At 49.3% G+C, this 21,662-nt stretch overlaps 1 protein-coding gene across 2 annotated transcripts in view; it reads right to left on the bottom strand.

The window, feature by feature from the left end:
• The window catches only part of otud6b (OTU deubiquitinase 6B), a 51,805-nt gene that overhangs the window by 29,762 nt on the left and 381 nt on the right, over window positions 1-21,662 (bottom strand). Inside the window, exons 2-6 of one of the 2 annotated variants that reach the window (XM_065020117.1) lie at window positions 14,757-14,905; window positions 13,627-13,638; window positions 4,068-4,172; window positions 3,728-3,875; window positions 2,086-2,250 (exon numbers count right to left, since the gene is read on the bottom strand). In XM_065020117.1, coding sequence (XP_064876189.1) covers window positions 2,086-2,250; window positions 3,728-3,875; window positions 4,068-4,172; window positions 13,627-13,638; window positions 14,757-14,905 — 579 coding nt within the window. The remainder of the gene's footprint in view (window positions 1-2,085; window positions 2,251-3,727; window positions 3,876-4,067; window positions 4,173-13,626; window positions 13,639-14,756; window positions 14,906-21,662) is intronic. The other variant, XM_065020118.1, reaches the window with a different exon arrangement.

The raw sequence follows: 21,662 nt of genomic DNA, 5'->3' as shown, positions 1-21,662 counted from the left end.
CTGAAGTGACTCATCTGGTAACACACAGAGGTAGTGATCACACACTGGAGTGACTCATCTGGTAACACACAGAGGTAGTGATCACACACTGGAGTGACTCATCTGGTAACACACAGAGGTAGTGATCACACACTGGAGTGACTCATCTGGTAACACACAGAGGTAGTCACTGGAGTGACTCATCTGGAAACACACAGAGGTAGTGAACACACACTGGAGTGACTCATCTGGAAACACACAGAGGTAGTGAACACACACTGGAGTGACTCATCTGGTAACACACAGAGGTAGTGAACACACACTGGAGTGACTCATCTGGAAACACACAGAGGTAGTGATCACACACTGGAGTGACTCATCTGGAAACACACAGAGGTAGTGAACACACACTGGAGTGACTCATCTGGAAACACACAGAGGTAGTGAACACACACTGGAGTGACTCATCTGGAAACACACAGAGGTAGTCACTGGAGTGACTCATCTGGTAACACACAGAGGTAGTGATCACACACTGGAGTGACTCATCTGGAAACACACAGAGGTAGTGAACACACACTGGAGTGACTCATCTGGAAACACACAGAGGTAGTGAACACACACTGGAGTGACTCATCTGGAAACACACAGAGGTAGTCACTGGAGTGACTCATCTGGTAACACACAGAGGTAGTGATCACACACTGGAGTGACTCATCTGGAAACACACAGAGGTAGTGATCACACACTGGAGTGACTCATCTGGAAACACACAGAGGTAGTGAACACACACTGAAGTGACTCATCTGGTAACACACAGAGGTAGTGATCACACACTGGAGTGACTCATCTGGTAACACACAGAGGTAGTGATCACACACTGGAGTGACTCATCTGGTAACACACAGAGGTAGTGATCACACACTGGAGTGACTCATCTGGAAACACACAGAGGTAGTGAACACACACTGAAGTGACTCATCTGGTAACACACAGAGGTAGTGATCACACACTGGAGTGACTCATCTGGTAACACACAGAGGTAGTGATCACACACTGGAGTGACTCATCTGGTAACACACAGAGGTAGTGATCACACACTGGAGTGACTCATCTGGTAACACACAGAGGTAGTCACTGGAGTGACTCATCTGGAAACACACAGAGGTAGTGAACACACACTGAAGTGACTCATCTGGAAACACACAGAGGTAGTGAACACACACTGGAGTGACTCATCTGGTAACACACAGAGGTAGTGAACACACACTGGAGTGACTCATCTGGAAACACACAGAGGTAGTGAACACACACTGGAGTGACTCATCTGAACCACAAGTGATGCTGAATATATTCATTTATATTAATAATATATTCATTTATTTACGTAAGAAAAGTTGTTATTGATAAATACTAATCATTTTACAGAGCAAGTGGTAAAAAGCTTCATTTGATTTATTTTACCTTTATTTATCGAGGCAAGTCAGTTAAGAACAAATTCTTATTTTCAATGACGGCCTAGGAACAGTGGGTTAACTGCCTGTTCAGGGGCAGAACGACAGATTTGTACCTTGTCAGCTCGGGGGTTTGAACTCGCAACCTTCCGGTTACTAGTCCAACACTCTAACCACTAGGCTACCCTGCACCATAACAACTGTTGCTTTGTAGCATCTATAGATGAAGCATTATAGCCTGGGTAAGGCCAAAAATGCACCAAATATCACAACTTCAATTAATTATTTCTCAATTATGCTTTAATAAGATACAAAATGTAAAAATAATAAAATCCTTCCTCCAAAATAATGCTTTTGCCGGATTACATTTCATGAAAATCCAAAGCATATATATACATACATTTCATTTTCTAGTTCGGTGAGGAATCACCCGTTCAAAACCTCATCATCAACAACATCAAACATAGAGACGGTTTTCCAGACACGCATTAAGTTATGTCCTGAACTGAAAAGCTATTTCAATAAAAAGGTTCTTGCCCCTGATCGTGTGTTTTTTAGTTCTCGACGAGGCTTAATCTGTGTCCTGAGGAAACCACCCTGTAACGTCTAACTAAACCGTCCCCCCGTAGTGAACCGAACAGTTGGTCCTCACCAGGCGTGTACATGTCCCCTGTGTTGGTGTTGGTCAGGAAGGGAAGGAAGTCGTCTGTGTGGCTCCTCATGTGCTGAGCGGTTTGGGCCCGGAGGTCCTTCAGGGTCAGACCTAAGCCATGCTGCCCCAACTGGTCCTCCACAGCGCGGTACATACAGTGACCATCTGAGGGAGGGTTTCATTAGCATTAACTTACAGGGAATGAAATGGAGTCTTTATGCTCACGACCCGAACCCCCCCTCCCCCTCCAAGACACCATTTGCTGGCCTGATTTGCTGCCCCCACCCCTGTGGGCCCTACACCCCCTGCGGGTCCTACACCCCCTGCGGGTCCTACACCCCCCGCGGGCCCTACACCCCCTGCGGGTCCTACACCCCCATGCGGGTCCTACACCCCCCTGCGGGTCCTACACCCCCTGCGGGCCCTACACCCCCCCATGCGGGCCCTACACCCCCTGCGGGTCCTACACCCCCCTGGGTCCTGCACCCCCCCTGCGGGTCCTGCACCCCCTGCGGGTCCTGCACCCCCCCCCTGCAGGTCCTACACCCCCCCTGCGGGTCCTGCACCCCCCTGCGGGTCCTACACCCCCCATGCGGGTCCTACACCCCCCTGCGGGTCCTGCACCCCCCTGCGGGTCCTGCACCCCCCTGCGGGCCCTACACCCCCCCTGCGGGCTGCGGGTCCTACACCCCCTGCGGGTCCTGCACCCCCTGCGGGTCCTGCACCCCCTGCAGGTCCTACACACCCCCCCCTGCGGGCCCTACCCCCCCCCCGGGTCCTGCACCCCCTGCGGGCCCTACACCCCCTGCGGGTCCTGGTCCCTACACCCCCTGCGGGCCCTACACCCCCCCGGGCTGCGGGTCCTACACCCCCCTGCGGGTCCTGCACCCCCTGCAGGTCCTACACCCCCCTGCGGGTCCTGCACCCCCTGCGGGTCCTGCACCCCCCCCTGCGGGTCCTACACCCCCCATGCGGGTCCTGCACCCCCTCCCCCTGCAGGTCCTACACCCCCCCCTGCGGGTCCTGCACCCCCCCTGCGGGTCCTACACCCCCCTGCGGGTCCTGCACCCCCCTGCGGGTCCTACACCCCCTGCGGGTCCTGCACCCCCCCTGCAGGTCCTACACCCCCCTGCGGGTCCTGCACCCCCTGCGGGTCCTACACACCCCCCTGCGGGTCCTGCACCCCCTGCGGGTCCTACACACCCCCTGCGGGTCCTGCACCCCCTGCGGGTCCTACACCCCCCCTGCGGGTCCTACACCCCCCCCGGGTCCTACACCCCCCATGCGGGTCCTACACCCCCATGCGGGTCCTACACCCCCTGCGGGTCCTACACCCCCTGCGGGTCCTACACCCCCCTGCGGGTCCTGCACCCCCTGCAGGTCCTACACCCCCTGCGGGTCCTACACCCCCCCCTGCGGGTCCTACACCCCCTGCGGGTCCTACACCCCCCTGCGGGTCCTACACCCCCTACGGGTCCTACACCCCCACCCCCCTGGGTCCTACACCCCCTGCGGGTCCTGCACCCCCCCTGCGGGTCCTGCACCCCCTGCGGGTCCTACACCCCCTGCGGGTCCTACACCCCCTGCGGGTCCTACACCCCCCTGCGGGTCCTACACCCCCCTACACCCCCTGGGGTCCTACCTGAGGAAATCTCCCTGATCTGCAGCTGGCGCTCCACCAGTTTCTGGGACAACTTCAGTCCCTCCTGGTGTCGCAGCCCAGACAGGTTCTCCACCTCAGCCTCCTCTATACGACGCTCTCTCTCCTTCTCCGCGGCTGCCTTCTTGTCCTGGGAGGGTTCAGAGAGCGCAGGGAGGACATACATGGGACTTGAACTCCAATGGGAAACTAAATTAAGGATTACACGAATCTCATCTTATTGCACCTGGTAAATGAGAGAATTTGACAAAAAAAACAGCAGGAGTTCAGGGCTTTATTGAATTGACGTAAAGATGCACTGGCACAATGCTGTAGCGCTCACCCGTCTCTTCTGAGCCTTGGACGGACCTGCCCCTTGTTTGGCAGCTTTCTGCTCCTCCTCTCCTTCCAAAGCCAGGGACTCTACTCCATTCACAACCTCGTCCACCTTAGAGAAGGAGGTATATATATATTTCTGTTATTTATCTGTGTGATTATCTACAATTGAAGGTTGTGGCCGGTGATGACAATAATGATCCCATGAAATAAAATATCAGGTAAAAAAAATAACGTGATATTCACACACAGACATGGATAGGTTATATTTATAATTATTATATTATTATATTATTATTATATATAGCTTATATTTGCCCTGTTAAGTGTGAAATGGAAATGTGCAAGGTTATCAGGGTGTGGGGTCACAGCAAGGTTATCAGGGTGTGGGGTCACAGCAAGGTTATCAGGGAGTGGGGTCACAGCAAGGTTATCAGGGTGTGGAGTCACAGCAAGGTTATCAGGGAGGGAGTGGGGTCACAGGGTGTGGGGTCACAGGTTATCAGGGAGGGTGTGGGGTCACAGCAAGGTTATCAGGGAGGGTGTGGGGTCACAGCAAGGTTATCAGGGTGTGGGGTCACAGCAAGGTTATCAGGGTGTGGAGTCACAGCAAGGTTATCAGGGTGTGGGGTCACAGCAAGGTTATCAGGGTGTGGGGTCACAGCAAGGTTATCAGGGAGGGTGTGGGGTCACAGCAAGGTTATCAGGGTGTGGGGTCACAGCAAGGTTATCAGGGTGTGGGGTCACAGTAAGGTTATCAGGGTGTGGGGTCACAGCAAGGTTATCAGGGAGGGTGTGGGGTCACAGCAAGGTTATCAGGGTGTGGGGTCACAGCAAGGTTATCAGGGTGTGGGGTCACAGCAAGGTTATCAGGGAGGGTGTGGGTCACAGCAAGGTTATCAGGGAGGTGTGGGGTCACAGCAAGGTTATCAGGGTGGGGGTCACAGCAAGGTTATCAGGGTGTGGGGTCACAGCAAGGTTATCAGGGTGTGGGGTCACAGTAGGTTATCAGGGAGGGGTGTGGGGTCACAGCAAGGTTATCAGGGTGTGGGGTCACAGCAAGGTTATCAGGGTGTGGGGTCACAGCAAGGTTATCAGGGTGTGGGGTCACAGCAAGGTTATCAGGGTGTGGGGTCACAGCAAGGTTATCAGGGTGTGGAGTCACAGCAAGGTTATCAGGGTGTGGGGTCACAGCAAGGTTATCAGGGAGGGGTGGGGTCACAGGCAAGGTTATCAGGGTGTGGGTCACAGCAAGGTTATCAGGGAGGGTGTGGGGTCACAGCAAGGTTATCAGGGTGTGGGGTCACAGCAAGGTTATCAGGGAGGGTGTGGGGTCACGGCAAGGTTATCAGGGAGTGGGGTCACAGCAAGGTTATCAGGGTGTGGGGTCACAGCAATCAGGGTGTGGGGTCACAGAAAGGTTATCAGGGAGGGTGTGGGGTCACAGCAAGGTTATCAGGGAGGGTGTGGGGTCACAGCAAGGTTATCAGGGAGTGGGGTCACAGAAAGGTTATCAGGGTGTGGGGTCACAGCAAGGTTATCAGGGTGTGGGGTCACAGCAAGGTTATCAGGGTGTGGGGTCACAGCAAGGTTATCAGGGTGGGGGTCACAGCAAGGTTATCAGGGTGTGGGGTCACAGCAAGGTTATCAGGGTGTGGGGTCACAGCAAGGTTATCAGGGAGGGTGTGGGGTCACAGCAAGGTTATCAGGGTGTGGAGTCACAGCAAGGTTATCAGGGTGTGGAGTCACAGCAAGGTTATCAGGGAGGGTGTGGGGTCACAGCAAGGTTATCAGGGTGTGGGGTCACAGCAAGGTTATCAGGGAGGGTGTGGGGTCACAGCAAGGTTATCAGGGGTGGGGTCACAGCAAGGTTATCAGGGTGTGGGGTCACAGCAAGGTTATCAGGGAGGGAGTGTGGGGTCACAGCAAGGTTATCAGGGGTGTGGGGTCACAGCAAGGTTATCAGGGTGTGGGGTCACAGCAAGGTTATCAGGGAGTGTGAGTCACAGCAAGGTGGGTGGGGTCACAGCAAGGTTATCAGGGGAAGGTGTGGGGTCACAGGCAAGGTTATCAGGGTGTGGGGTCACAGGAAGGTTATCAGGGTGTGGGGTCACAGCAAGGTTATCAGGGGGTGTGGGGTCACAGCAAGGTTATCAGGGTGTGGAGTCACAGCAAGGTTATCAGGGTGTGGGTCACAGCAAGGTTATCAGGGTGTGGGGTCACAGCAAGGTTATCAGGGAGGGTGTGGGGTCACAGCAAGGTTATCAGGGTGTGGGGTCACAGCAAGGTTATCAGGGAGGGTGTGGGGTCACAGCAAGGTTATCAGGGTGTGGAGTCACAGCAAGGTTATCAGGGTGTGGGTCACAGCAAGGTTATCAGGGAGGGTGTGGGGTCACAGCAAGGTTATCAGGGTGTGGGGTCACAGCAAGGTTATCAGGGTGTGGGGTCACAGCAAGGTTATCAGGGTGGGGGTCACAGCAAGGTTATCAGGGTGTGGAGTCACAGCAAGGTTATCAGGGGAGTGGAGTCACAGCAAGGTTATCAGGGTGTGGAGTCACAGCAAGGTTATCAGGGTGTGGAGTCACAGCAAGGTTATCAGGGTGTGGAGTCACAGCAAGGTTATCAGGGAGGGTGTGGGTCACAGCAAGGTTATCAGGGTGTGGGGTCACAGCAAGGTTATCAGGGTGTGGGGTCACAGCAAGGTTATCAGGGAGGGGGTCACAGCAAGGTTATCAGGGTGTGGGGTCACAGCAAGGTTATCAGGGAGGGTGTGGGGTCACAGCAAGGTTATCAGGGAGTGGGGTCACAGCAAGGTTATCAGGGAGGGTGTGGAGTCACAGCAAGGTTATCAGGGAGGGTGGGGTCACAGCAAGGTTATCAGGGTGTGGGGTCACAGCAAGGTTATCAGGGTGAGGCAAGTTATCAGTGGGGTCACAGCAAGGTTATCAGGGAGGATGTGGGGTCACAGCAAGGTTATCAGGGAGTGGGATCACGGCAAGGTTATCAGGGAGAAGGGTCACAGCAAGGTTATCAGGGAGGGTGTGGGGTCACAGCAAGGTTATCAGGGTGTGGGGTCACAGCAAGGTTATCAGGGAGGGTGTGGGGTCACAGCAAGGTTATCAGGGAGGGATTGGGGTCACAGCAAGGTTATCAGGGTGTGGGGTCACAGCAAGGTTATCAGGGTGTGGGGTCACAGCAAGGTTATCAGGGTGTGGGGTCACAGCAAGGTTATCAGGGTGTGGGGTCACAGCAAGGTTATCAGGGTGTGGGGTCACAGCAAGGTTATCAGGGTGTGGGGTCACAGCAAGGTTATCAGGGTGTGGGGTCACAGCAAGGTTATCAGGGAGGGTGTGGGGTCACAGCAAGGTTATCAGGGTGTGGGGTCACAGCAAGGTTATCAGGGTGACCCCACAGCAAGGTTATCAGGGTGTGGGGTCACAGCAAGGTTATCAGGGTGTGGGGTCACAGCAAGGTTATCAGGGAGGGTGTGGAGTCACAGCAAGGTTATCAGGGTGTGGGGTCACAGCAAGGTTATCAGGGTGTGGGGTCACGGCAAGGTTATCAGGGAGGGTGTGGAGTCACAGCAAGGTTATCAGGGTGTGGGGTCACGGCAAGGTTATCAGGGAGGGTGTGGGGTCACAGCAAGGTTATCAGGGTGTGGGGTCACGGCAAGGTTATCAGGGAGGGTGTGGGGTCACAGCAAGGTTATCAGGGAGGGTGTGGGGTCACAGCAAGGTTATCAGGGTGTGGGGTCACAGCAAGGTTAACAGGGAGGGAGTGGGGTCACAGCAAGGTTATCAGGGAGGGTGTGGGGTCACAGCAAGGTTATCAGGGAGTGGGGTCACGGCAAGGTTATCAGGGAGTAGGGTCACAGCAAGGTTATCAGGGAGTGGAGTCACAGCAAGGTTATCAGGGAGGGTGTGGAGTCACAGCAAGGTTATCAGGGTGTGGAGTCACAGCAAGGTTATCAGGGTGTGGGGTCACAGCAAGGTTATCAGGGTGTGGGGTCACAGCAAGGTTATCAGGGTGTGGGGTCACAGCAAGGTTATCAGGGTGTGGGGTCACAGAAAGGTTATCAGGGAGGGTGTGGGGTCACAGCAAGGTTATCAGGGAGTGGGGTCACAGCAAGGTTATCAGGGTGTGGGGTCACAGCAAGGTTATCAGGGTGTGGGGTCACAGCAAGGTTATCAGGGTGTGGGGTCACAGCAAGGTTATCAGGGTGTGGGGTCACAGCAAGGTTATCAGGGTGTGGGGTCACAGCAAGGTTATCAGGGAGTGGGGTCACAGCAAGGTTATCAGGGTGTGGAGGTCACAGCAAGGTTATCAGGGAGGGTGTGGGGTCACAGCAAGGTTATCAGGGAGTGTGGGGTCACAGCAAGGTTATCAGGGTGTGGGGTCACAGAAAGGTTATCAGGGAGGGTGTGGGGTCACAGCAAGGTTATCAGGGTGTGGGGTCACAGCAAGGTTATCAGGGTGTGGGTCACAGCAAGGTTATCAGGGAGTGGGGTCACAGCAAGGTTATCAGGGAGGGTGTGGGTCACAGCAAGGTTATCAGGGAGTCAGGGGGTCACAGCAAGGTTATCAGGGTGTGGGGTCACAGCAAGGTTATCAGGGGGTGTGGGGTCACAGCAAGGTTATCAGGGTGTGGGGTCACAGCAAGGTTATCAGGGTGTGGGGTCACAGCAAGGTTATCAGGGAGGAGTGGGGTCACAGCAAGGTTATCAGGGTGTGGGGTCACAGCAAGGTTATCAGGGTGTGGGTCACAGCAAGGTTATCAGGGAGGGAGTGGGGTCACAGCAAGGTTATCAGGGTGTGGGGTCACAGCAAGGTTATCAGGGTGTGGGTCACAGCAAGGTTATCAGGGTGTGGGGTCACAGCAAGGTTATCAGGGGTGTGGGGTCACAGCAAGGTTATCAGGGTGTGGGTCACAGCAAGGTTATCAGGGTGTGGGGTCACAGCAAGGTTATCAGGTGTGGGGTCACAGCAAGGTTATCAGGGTGTGGGGTCACAGCAAGGTTATCAGGGAGGTGTGGGGTCACAGCAAGGTTATCAGGGAGTGGGGTCACAGCAAGGTTATCAGGGAGGGTGTGGGGTCACAGCAAGGTTATCAGGGTGTGGGGTCACAAGGTTATCAGGGTGTGGGGTCACAGCAAGGTTATCAGGGAGGGTGTGGGGTCACAGCAAGGTTATCAGGGGTGTGGGGTCACAGCAAGGTTATCAGGGTGTGGGGTCACAGCAAGGTTATCAGGGTGTGGGTCACAGCAAGGTTAACAGGGGAGTGGGTGGAGGTTATCAGGGTGTGGGGTCACAGCAAGGTTATCAGGGAGGGTGTGGGGTCACAGCAAGGTTATCAGGGTGTGGGGTCACAGCAAGGTTATCAGGGTTGGGGTCACAGCAAGGTTATCAGGGAGGGTGTGGGTCACAGCAAGGTTATCAAGGTTATCAGGGTGTGGGGTCACAGCAAGGTTATCAGGGAGGTGTGGAGTCACATCAAGGTTATTAGGGTGTGGAGTCACAGTAAGGTTATCAGGGAGGGTGTGGGGTCACGGCAAGGTTATCAGGGTGTGGAGTCACAGCAAGGTTATCAGGGTGTGGAGTCACAGCAAGGTTATCAGGGAGGGTGTGGGGTCACAGCAAGGTTATCAGGGTGTGGGGTCACAGCAAGGTTATCAGGGTGTGGGGTCACAGCAAGGTTATCAGGGTGTGGGGTCACAGCAAGGTTATCAGGGAGGGTGTGGGGTCACAGCAAGGTTATCAGGGTGTGGGGTCACAGCAAGGTTATCAGGGAGTGTGGAGGTCACAGCAAGGTTATCAGGGTGGGTGGGGTCACAGCAAGGTTATCGGGGTGTGGGGTCACAGCAAGGTTATCAGGGAGGGTGTGGAGTCACAGCAAGGTTATCAGGGTGTGGGGTCACAGCAAGGTTATCAGGGAGGGTGTGGGGTCACAGCAAGGTTATCAGGGGGGGTGTGGGGTCACAGCAAGGTTATCAGGGAGGGTGTGGGGTCACAGCAAGGTTATCAGGGTGTGGGGTCACAGCAAGGTTATCAGGGTGTGGGGTCACAGCAAGGTTATCAGGGAGGGTGTGGGGTCACAGCAAGGTTATCAGGGAGGGTGTGGGGTCACAGCAAGGTTATCAGGGAGTGGGGTCACGGCAAGGTTATCAGGGAGTGGGGTCACGGCAAGGTTATCAGGGAGAAGGGTCACAGCAAGGTTATCAGGGAGTGGAGTCACAGCAAGGTTATCAGGGAGGGTGTGGAGTCACAGCAAGGTTATCAGGGTGTGGGGTCACAGCAAGGTTATCAGGGTGTGGAGTCACAGCAAGGTTATCAGGGTGTGGAGTCACAGCAAGGTTATCAGGGTGTGGGGTCACAGCAAGGTTATCAGGGTGTGGGGTCACAGCAAGGTTATCAGGGAGGGAGTGGGTCACAGCAAGGTTATCAGGGGGTGTGGAGTCACAGCAAGGTTATCAGGGAGGGTGTGGGGTCACAGCAAGGTTATCAGGGTGTGGAGTCACAGCAAGGTTATCAGGGTGTGGAGTCACAGCAAGGTTATCAGGGAGGGTGTGGGGTCACGGCAGGTTATCGGGGTGTGGGGTCACGGCAAGGTTATCAGGGAGGGAGTGGGGTCACAGCAAGGTTATCAGGGAGTGGAGTCACAGCAAGGTTATCAGGGAGGGTGTGGAGTCACAGCAAGGTTATCAGGGAGGTGTGGGGTCACAGCAAGGTTATCAGGGTGTGGGGTCACAGCAAGGTTATCAGGGAGGGTGTGGGGTCACAGCAAGGTTATCAGGGTGTGGGGTCACAGCAAGGTTATCAGGGAGGGTGTGGGGTCACAGCAAGGTTATCAGGGTGTGGAGTCACAGCAAGGTTATCAGGGTGTGGAGTCACAGCAAGGTTATCAGGGAGGGAGTGGGGTCACAGCAAGGTTATCAGGGTGTGGGGTCACAGTAAGGTTATCAGGGAGGGAGTGGGGTCACAGCAAGGTTATCAGGGAGGGAGTGGGGTCACAGGAAGGTTATCAGGGTGTGGGGTCACAGAAAGGTTATCAGGGGGTGTGGGGTCACAGAAAGGTTATCAGCGAGGGATTGGGGTCACAGGAAGGTTATCGGGGTGTGGGGTCACAGCAAGGTTATCAGGGTGTGGGGTCACAGGAAGGTTATCAGGGGTGTGGGGTCACAGGAAGGTTATCGGGGTGTGGGGTCACAGCAAGGTTATCAGGGTGTGGGGTCACAGCAAGGTTATCTGGGAGGGAGTGGGGTCACAGCAAGGTTATCAGGGAGGGTGTGGAATCACAGTAAGGTTATCAGGGTGTGGGGTCACAGGAAGGTTATCGGGGTGTGGAATCACAGAAAGGTTATCAGGGAGTGGGGTCACAGGAAGGTTATCAGGGTGTGGGGTCACAGCAAGGTTATCAGGGTGTGGAGTCACAGCAAGGTTATCAGGGTGTGGAGTCACAGCAAGGTTATCAGGGTGTGGGGTCACAGCAAGGTTATCAGGGGGTGTGGGGTCACAGCAAGGTTATCAGGGTGTGGGGTCACAGCAAGGTTATCAGGGTGTGGGGGGGTCACAGCAAGGTTATCAGGGTGTGGGGTCACAGCAAGGTTATCAGGGTGTGGGGTCACAGTAAGGTTATCAGGGTGTGGGGTCACAGCAAGGTTATCAGGGAGGGTGTGGGGTCACAGCAAGGTTATCAGGGTGTGGGGTCACGGCAAGGTTATCGGGGTGTGGGGTCACGGCAAGGTTATCAGGGAGGGTGTGGAGTCACAGCAAGGTTATCAGGGTGTGGGGTCACGGCAAGGTTATCAGGGAGGGTGTGGGGTCACGGCAAGGTTATCGGGGTGTGGGGTCACGGCAAGGTTATCAGGGTGTGGGGTCACAGCAAGGTTATCAGGGAGGGTGTGGGGTCACGGCAAGGTTATCAGGGAGTGGGGTCACAGCAAGGTTATCAGGGTGTGGGGTCACAGCAAGGTTATCAGGGAGGGTGTGGGGGTCACAGCAAGGTTATCAGGGAGGATGGGGTCAAGGTTATCAGGGAGGGTGTGGGGTCACAGCAAGGTTATCAGGGAGGGTGTGGGGTCACAGCAAGGTTATCACAGGGTGTGGGTCACAGCAAGGTTATCAGGGAGGGTGTGGGGTCACAGCTAGGTTATCAGGGTGTGGGGTCACAGCAAGGTTATCAGGGAGTGGAGTCACAGCAAGGTTATCAGGGAGGGTGTGGAGTCACATCAAGGTTATCAGGGAGTGGAGTCACAGCAAGGTTATCAGGGAGGGTGTGGGGTCACAGCAAGGTTATCAGGGTGTGGAGTCACAGCAAGGTTATCAGGGTGTGGGGTCACAGTAAGGTTATCAGGGTGTGGGGTCACAGCAAGGTTATCAGGGAGGGTGTGGGGTCACAGCAAGGTTATCAGGGAGGGTGTGGGGTCACAGCAAGGTTATCAGGGAGGGTGTGGGGTCACAGCAAGGTTATCAGGGAGGGTGTGGGGTCACAGCAAGGTTATCAGGGTGTGGAGTCACAGCAAGGTTATCAGGGTGTGGAGTCACAGCAAGGTTATCAGGGTGTGGGGTCACGGCAAGGTTATCAGGAGTGTGGGGTCACGGGTTATCAGGTTAGGGTGTGGGGTCACAGCAAGGTTATCAGGGAGGAGTCACAGCAAGGTTATCAGGGTGTGGGGTCACAGCAAGGTTATCGGGGAGGGTGTGGAGTCACGGCAAGGTTATCGGGGTGTGGGGTCACAGCAAGGTTATCAGGGAGGGTGTGGAGTCACAGCAAGGTTATCAGGGAGGGTGTGGGGTCACAGGAAGGTTATCGGGGTGTGGGGTCACAGGAAGGTTATCAGGGTGGGGTCACAGCAAGGTTATCGGGGTGTGGAATCACGGCAAGGTTATCAAATCAAATTTATTGATATAGCCCTTCGTACATCAGCTGATATCTCAAAGTGCTGTACAGAAACCCAGCCTAAAACCCCAAACAGCAAGCAATGCAGGTGTAGAAGCACGGTCGCTAGGAAAAACTCCCTAGAAAGGAGGGTGGGAGGGTGTGGGGTCACAGGAAGGTTATCAGGGAGAAGGGTCACAGAAAGGTTATCAGGGAGGGTGTGGGGTCACGGCAAGGTTATCAGGGAGAAGGGTCACAGAAAGGTTATCAGGGTGTGGGGTCACAGCAAGAATATCGGGGTGTGGGGTCACAGCAAGGTTATCAGGGAGGGAGTGGGGTCACAGGAAGGTTATCAGGGAGGGAGTGGGGTCACAGGAAGGTTATCAGGGAGGGAGTGGGGTCACAGGAAGGTTATCATAGTGTTGTGTTATTATATGAGTTTTTATTTCTATTAGTTTTTTGGGGGGAATGTCTTGCAAATGGGGGGGGGGCCAAGTAATACCAGCGAGGAAGAGGTGAACCGAGAGATTTGACCGCTCTGCAAATGGGGGGAAGTAATACCAGAGAGGAAGAGGTGATCCGAGAGATTTCCCCTGGGGGGGAAGTAATACCAGAGTGATTTCCCTGTAGTGATAGTGATGCACAAGCTAGGAAACATCACCATCTTCTGGACACATAATTATTTACTCACCAGATGAAGTACCTTAAACCCCCCCACCCCAAAAAAAAATGTAGTTTAGAAGTCTAGAAGAATAACTAACATGCAACATAATTCATGATGATTTTTATTTTATTTCGTTTTGAGTCAAAGATATATTTTCAGTATAGTTGTAGTTTTCAAGCGGATTTATTAATTCTTTTTTATTTCAGTTTACCAAATAGTTTCTTCGTGAATAGTTTTGGTTTCATTTTTTCTGTTTACTATAATAACCCTGGGTCGCAGCCAGGGTCACCATTGTCAAGCGCCCCTAGAGAAATTGGGGTTAAATGCCTTGATCAAGTTTCTTATTATTTTTATGACCAGGTAAGTCGCATTGAGATAAACGATCTCTTTTCCAAGAGAAAATAGCAGAAAACAACGCTGAAGAGAACATTCACAACATAAAACACAAAGCACTACAGTTAAGAGAACATACATTTACACATTGAACAGAAAGTTGGTTTGGGAAAGTGTGGTGCAACTAGAAGTCAAAACATTTGATTGGTCATCAGTATGGCTGATATGTAGACAACAGATTTGATTGGTCATCAGTATGGCTGATATGTAGACAACAGATTTGATTGGTCATCAGTATGGCTGATATGTAGACAACAGATTTGATTGGTCATCAGTATGGCTGATATGTAGACAACAGATTTGATTGGTCATCAGTATGGCTGATATGTAGACAACAGATTTGATTGGTCATCAGTATGGCTGATATGTAGACAACAGATTTGATTGGTCATCAGTATGGCTGATATGTAGACAACAGATTTGATTGGTCATCAGTATGTCATCATCAGTATGGCTGATATGTAGACAACAGATTTGATTGGTCATCAGTATGGCTGATATGTTGGTCAGACTGATATGTAGACAACAGATTTGATTGGTCATCAGTATGGCTGATATGTAGACAACAGATTTGATTGGTCATCAGTATGGCTGATATGTAGACAACAGATTTGATTGGTCATCAGTATGGCTGATATGTAGACAACAGATTTGATTGGTCATCAGTATGGCTGATATGTAGACAACAGATTTGATTGGTCATCAGTATGGCTGATATGTAGACAACAGATTTGATTGGTCATCAGTAGATTGACAACAGTTACCGTCTTCTCTCCTGATGAGTCCAGTTGTTGGAGCTCCTCGTTGTGTTTCTGATTCAGCTCAGCCTCCAGCTTCACGATGTCCTCAGTCAGCTGTTTACGCCTCTTCTTGTCATTTTTGGGGACAGCATTTTTCATGCTCTGGATTTGAGCTGAAACATTTATGAGTGGTTTATGTCCGCTTCTCACATATCACAATATTCTCCAGTAGTCATACGGTCATATCAACAGCCTACAGCAGTCATAAGGTCATAACATCCTACAGCAGTCATACGGTCATAACAATATTCTACAGTAGTCATAACAACATCCTACAGCAGTCATACGGCCATAACAACATCCTACAGCAGTCATAACAACATCCTACAGCAGTCATACGGCCATAACAACATCCTACAGCAGTCATACGGTCATAACAACATCCTACAGCAGTCATAACAACATCCTACAGCAGTCATACGGCCATAACAACATCCTACAGCAGTCATACGGTCATAACAACATCCTACAGCAGTCATACAGTCATAACAACATCCTACAGTAGTCATAACAACAGCCTACAGTAGTCAAAACAACATCCTACAGTAGTCATAACAACATCCTACAGTAGTCATACAGTCATAACAACATCCTACAGTAGTCATACAGTCATAACAACATCCTACAGTAGTCATAACAACATCCTACAGCAGTCATACAGTCATAACAACATCCTACAGTAGACATAACAACAGCCTACAGTAGTCATAACAACATCCTACAGCAGTCAAACGGCCATAACAACATCCTACAGCAGTCAAACGGCCATAACAACATCCTACAGTAGTCATAACAACATCCTACAGCAGTCATACAGTCATAACAACATCCTACAGTAGTCATAAAAACAGCCTACAGTAGTCATAACAACATCCTACAGTAGTCATAACAACATCCTACAGTAGTCATACAGTCATAACAACATCCTACAGTAGTCATAACAACAGCCTACAGTAGTCATAACAACATCCTACAGTAGTCATAACAACATCCTACAGTAGTCATACAGTCATAACAACATCCTACAGTAGTCATAACAACAGCCTACAGTAGTCATAACAACATCCTACAGCAGTCAAACGGCCATAACAACATCCTACAGTAGTCAAACGGCCATAACAACATCCTACAGTAGTCATACAGTCATAACAACAGCCTACAGTAGTCATAACAACATCCTACAGCAGTCATAACAACATCCTACAGTAGTCATAACAACAGCCTACAGTAGTCATAACAACATCCTACAGCAGTCAAACGGCCATAACAACATCCTACAGTAGTCATACGTCCATAACAACATCCTACAGTAGTCATAACAACATCCTACAGCAGTCATACGGTCATAACAACATCCTACAGCAGTCATACAGTCATAACAACATCCTACAGCAGTCATACGGTCATAACAACATCCTACAGCAGTCATAACAACATCCTACAGCAGTCATACGGTCATAACAATATTCTACAGTAGTCATAACAACATCCTACAGCAGTCATACGGCCATAACAACATCCTACAGCAGTCAACGGTCATAACAACATCCTACAGCAGTCATAACAACATCCTACAGTAGTCATAACAACATCCTACAGCAGTCATACGGTCATAACAACATCCTACAGCAGTCATAACAACATCCTACAGCAGTCATACGGTCATAACAATATTCTACAGCAGTCATAACAACATCCTACAGCAGTCATAACAACATCCTACAGCAGTCATAACAACATCCTACAGTAGTCATAACAACAGCCTACAGTAGTCATAACAACATCCTACAGCAGTCATAACAACATCCTACAGTAGTCATAACAACATCCTACAGTAGTCATAACAACATTCTACAGCAGTCATAACAACATCCTACAGTAGTCATAACAACATCCTACAGTAGTCATAACAACATCCTACAGTAGTCATAACAACATCCTACAGTAGTCATAACAACATCCTACAGCAGTCATACAGTCATAACAACATCCTACAGTAGTCATAACAACAGCCTACAGTAGTCATAACAACATCCTACAGTAGTCATAACAACATCCTACAGTAGTCATACAGTCATAACAACATCCTACAGTAGTCATACAGTCATAACAACATCCTACAGTAGTCATAACAACATCCTACAGTAGTCATAACAACATCCTACAGCAGTCATACAGTCATAACAACATCCTACAGTAGTCATAACAACAGCCTACAGTAGTCATAACAACATCCTACAGTAGTCATAACAACATCCTACAGTAGTCATACAGTCATAACAACATCCTACAGTAGTCATAACAACAGCCTACAGTAGTCATAACAACATCCTACAGTAGTCATAACAACATCCTACAGTAGTCATACAGTCATAACAACATCCTACAGTAGTCATAACAACAGCCTACAGTAGTCATAACAACATCCTACAGCAGTCAAACGGCCATAACAACATCCTACAGTAGTCAAACGGCCATAACAACATCCTACAGTAGTCATACAGTCATAACAACAGCCTACAGTAGTCATAACAACATCCTACAGCAGTCATAACAACATCCTACAGTAGTCATAACAACAGCCTACAGTAGTCATAACAACATCCTACAGCAGTCAAACGGCCATAACAACATCCTACAGCAGTCAAACGGCCATAACAACATCCTACAGTAGTCATACGTCCATAACAACATCCTACAGTAGTCATAACAACATCCTACAGCAGTCATACGGTCATAACAACATCCTACAGCAGTCATACAGTCATAACAACATCCTACAGCAGTCATACGGTCATAACAACATCCTACAGCAGTCATACGGTCATAACAACATCCTACAGCAGTCATACAGTCATAACAACATCCTACAGTAGTCATACAGTCATAACAACATCCTACAGTAGTCATACAGTCATAACAACATCCTACAGTAGTCATAACAACATCCTACAGTAGTCATAACAACATCCTACAGTAGTCATACAGTCATAACAACATCCTACAGTAGTCATAACAACATCCTACAGTAGTCATAACAACATCCTACAGTAGTCATACAGTCATAACAACATCCTACAGTAGTCATAACAACAGCCTACAGTAGTCATAACAACATCCTACAGTAGTCATAACAACATCCTACAGTAGTCATACAGTCATAACAACATCCTACAGTAGTCATAACAACAGCCTACAGTAGTCATAACAACATCCTACAGCAGTCAAACGGCCATAACAACATCCTACAGTAGTCAAACGGCCATAACAACATCCTACAGTAGTCATACAGTCATAACAACAGCCTACAGTAGTCATAACAACATCCTACAGCAGTCATAACAACATCCTACAGTAGTCATAACAACAGCCTACAGTAGTCATAACAACATCCTACAGCAGTCAAACGGCCATAACAACATCCTACAGCAGTCAAACGGCCATAACAACATCCTACAGTAGTCATACGTCCATAACAACATCCTACAGTAGTCATAACAACATCCTACAGCAGTCATACGGTCATAACATCCTACAGCAGTCATACAGTCATAACAACATCCTACAGCAGTCATACGGTCATAACAACATCCTACAGCAGTCATACGGTCATAACAACATCCTACAGCAGTCATACAGTCATAACAACATCCTACAGTAGTCATACAGTCATAACAACATCCTACAGTAGTCATACAGTCATAACAACATCCTACAGTAGTCATAACAACATCCTACAGTAGTCATAACAACATCCTACAGTAGTCATACAGTCATAACAACATCCTACAGTAGTCATAACAACATCCTACAGCAGTCACATGGTCATAACAACATCCTACAGCAGTCATACGGTCATAACAACATCCTACAGCAGTCACATGGCCATAACAACATCCTACAGCAGTCACATGGCCATAACAACATCCTACAGCAGTCACATGGTCATAACAACATCCTACAGCAGTCACATGGCCATAACAACATCCTACAGTAGTCATACGGCCATAACAACATCCTACAGCAGTCATAAGGTCAAAACAACATCCTACAGTAGTCATACGGCCATAACAACAGCCTACAGTAGTCATAACAACATCCTACAGCAGTCATACGGCCATAACAACAGCCTACAGTAGTCATAACAACATCCTACAGCAGTCATACAGTCATAACAACATCCTACAGCAGTCATAACAACATCCTACAGCAGTCATAACAACATCCTACAGCAGTCAAACAGTCATAACAACATCCTACAGCAGTCATAACAACATCCTACAGCAGTCATAACAACATCCTACAGCAGTCATAACAACATCCTACAGCAGTCATAACAACATCCTACAGTAGTCATAACAACATCCTACAGCAGTCATACTGTCATAACAACATCCTACAGCAGTCATAACAACATCATACAGCAGTCATACGGTCATAACAACATCCTACAGTAGTCATACGGTCATAACAACATCCTACAGCAGTCATACGGTCATAACAACATCCTACAGCAGTCATACGGTCATAACAACATCCTACAGCAGTCATACGGTCATAACATCCTACAGCAGTCATAACAACATCCTACAGTAGTCATAACAACATCCTACAGTAGTCATAACAACATCCTACAGCAGTCATAACAACATCCTACAGTAGTCATAACATCCTACAGCAGTCATACGGTCATAACATCCTACAGCAGTCATAACAACATCCTACAGTAGTCATAACAACATCCTACAGTAGTCATAACAACATCCTACAGCAGTCATAACAACATCCTACAGTAGTCATAACATCCTACAGCAGTCATACAGTCATAACAACATCCTACAGCAGTCATACGGTCATAACAACATCCTACAGCAGTCATAACAACATCCTACAGCAGTCATACGGTCATAACAACATCCTACAGTAGTCATACGGTCATAACAACATCCTACAGCAGTCATACGGTCATAACAACATCCTACAGCAGTCATACGGTCATAACATCCTACAGCAGTCATAACAACATCCTACAGTAGTCATAACAACATCCTACAGTAGTCATAACAACATCCTACAGTAGTCATAACAACATCCTACAGCAGTCATAACAACATCCTACAGCAGTCATAACAACATCCTACAGCAGTCATAACAACATCCTACAGCAGTCATACAGTCATAACAACATCCTACAGCAGTCATAACAACATCCTACAGCAGTCATACAGTCATAACAACATCCTACAGCAGTCATAACAACATCCTACAGCAGTCATACAGTCATAACAACATCCTACAGCAGTCATAACAACATCCTACAGCAGTCATAACAACATCCTACAGTAGTCATACGGTCATAACAACATCCTACAGCAGTCATACGGTCATAACAACATCCTACAGTAGTCATACGGTCATAACAACATCCTACAGCAGTCATACGGTCATAACAACATCCTACAGTAGTCATACGGTCATAACAACATCCTACAGCAGTCATACGGTCATAACATCCTACAGCAGTCATAACAACATCCTACAGCAGTCATAACAACATCCTACAGCAGTCATAACAACATCCTACAGCAGTCATACGGTCATAACAACATCCTACAGTAGTCATACGGTCATAACAACATCCTACAGCAGTCATACGGTCATAACAACATCCTACAGCAGTCATACAGTCATAACATCCTACAGCAGTCATAACAACATCCTACAGTAGTCATAACAACATCCTACAGTAGTCATAACAACATCCTACTGTAGTCATAACAACATCCTACAGCAGTCATAACAACATCCTACAGCAGTCATAACAACATCCTACAGCAGTCATACAGTCATAACAACATCCTACAGCAGTCATAACAACATCCTACAGCAGTCATACAGTCATAACAACATCCTACAGCAGTCATAACAACATCCTACAGCAGTCATACAGTCATAACAACATCCTACAGCAGTCATAACAACATCCTACAGCAGTCATAACAACATCCTACAGTAGTCATACGGTCATAACAACATCCTACAGCAGTCATACGGTCATAACAACATCCTACAGCAGTCATACGGTCATAACAACATCCTACAGCAGTCATAACAACATCCTACAGTAGTCATACGGTCATAACAACATCCTACAGCAGTCATACGGTCATAACAACATCCTACAGTAGTCATACGGTCATAACAACATCCTACAGCAGTCATACGGTCATAACATCCTACAGCAGTCATAACAACATCCTACAGCAGTCATAACAACATCCTACAGCAGTCATAACATCATCCTACAGCAGTCATATGGTCATAACAACATCCTACAGTAGTCATAACAACAGCCTACAGCAGTCATACGGTCATAACATCCTACAGCAGTCATACGGTCATAACATCCTACAGCAGTCATAGACCCATAACAACAGCCTACAGCAGTCATAAGGTCGTAACAACAGCCTACAGCAGTCATACGGTCATAACATCCTACAGCAGTCATACGGTCATAACATCCTACAGCAGTCATACGGTCATAACATCCTACAGCAGTCATAGACCCATAACAACAGCCTACAGCAGTCATACGGCCATAACAATAGCCTACAGCAGTCATAAGGTCATAACAACATCCTACAGCAGTCATACAGTCATAACATCCTACAGCAGTCACATGGCCATAACAACAGCCTACAGCAGTCATACGGTCATAACATCCTACAGCAGTCATACGGTCATAACAATTAGCTAGCTAACCACAGATACAAGTTTATTTGGCTAAACTAAATTGCTGTCTTGATTTTCAACAAGTTAGACTTGTTATTATTAGCTAGTTAGAATAACAGATAGGTATGTCTTATCTAT

Source organism: Oncorhynchus nerka, linkage group LG7 (genome assembly GCF_034236695.1).
Source record: "Oncorhynchus nerka isolate Pitt River linkage group LG7, Oner_Uvic_2.0, whole genome shotgun sequence".
NCBI classification, from domain to species: domain Eukaryota; kingdom Metazoa; phylum Chordata; class Actinopteri; order Salmoniformes; family Salmonidae; genus Oncorhynchus; species Oncorhynchus nerka.
Note: the sequence above shows the minus strand (reverse complement) of the source record. Positions and strands in the feature narration are given on the sequence as shown.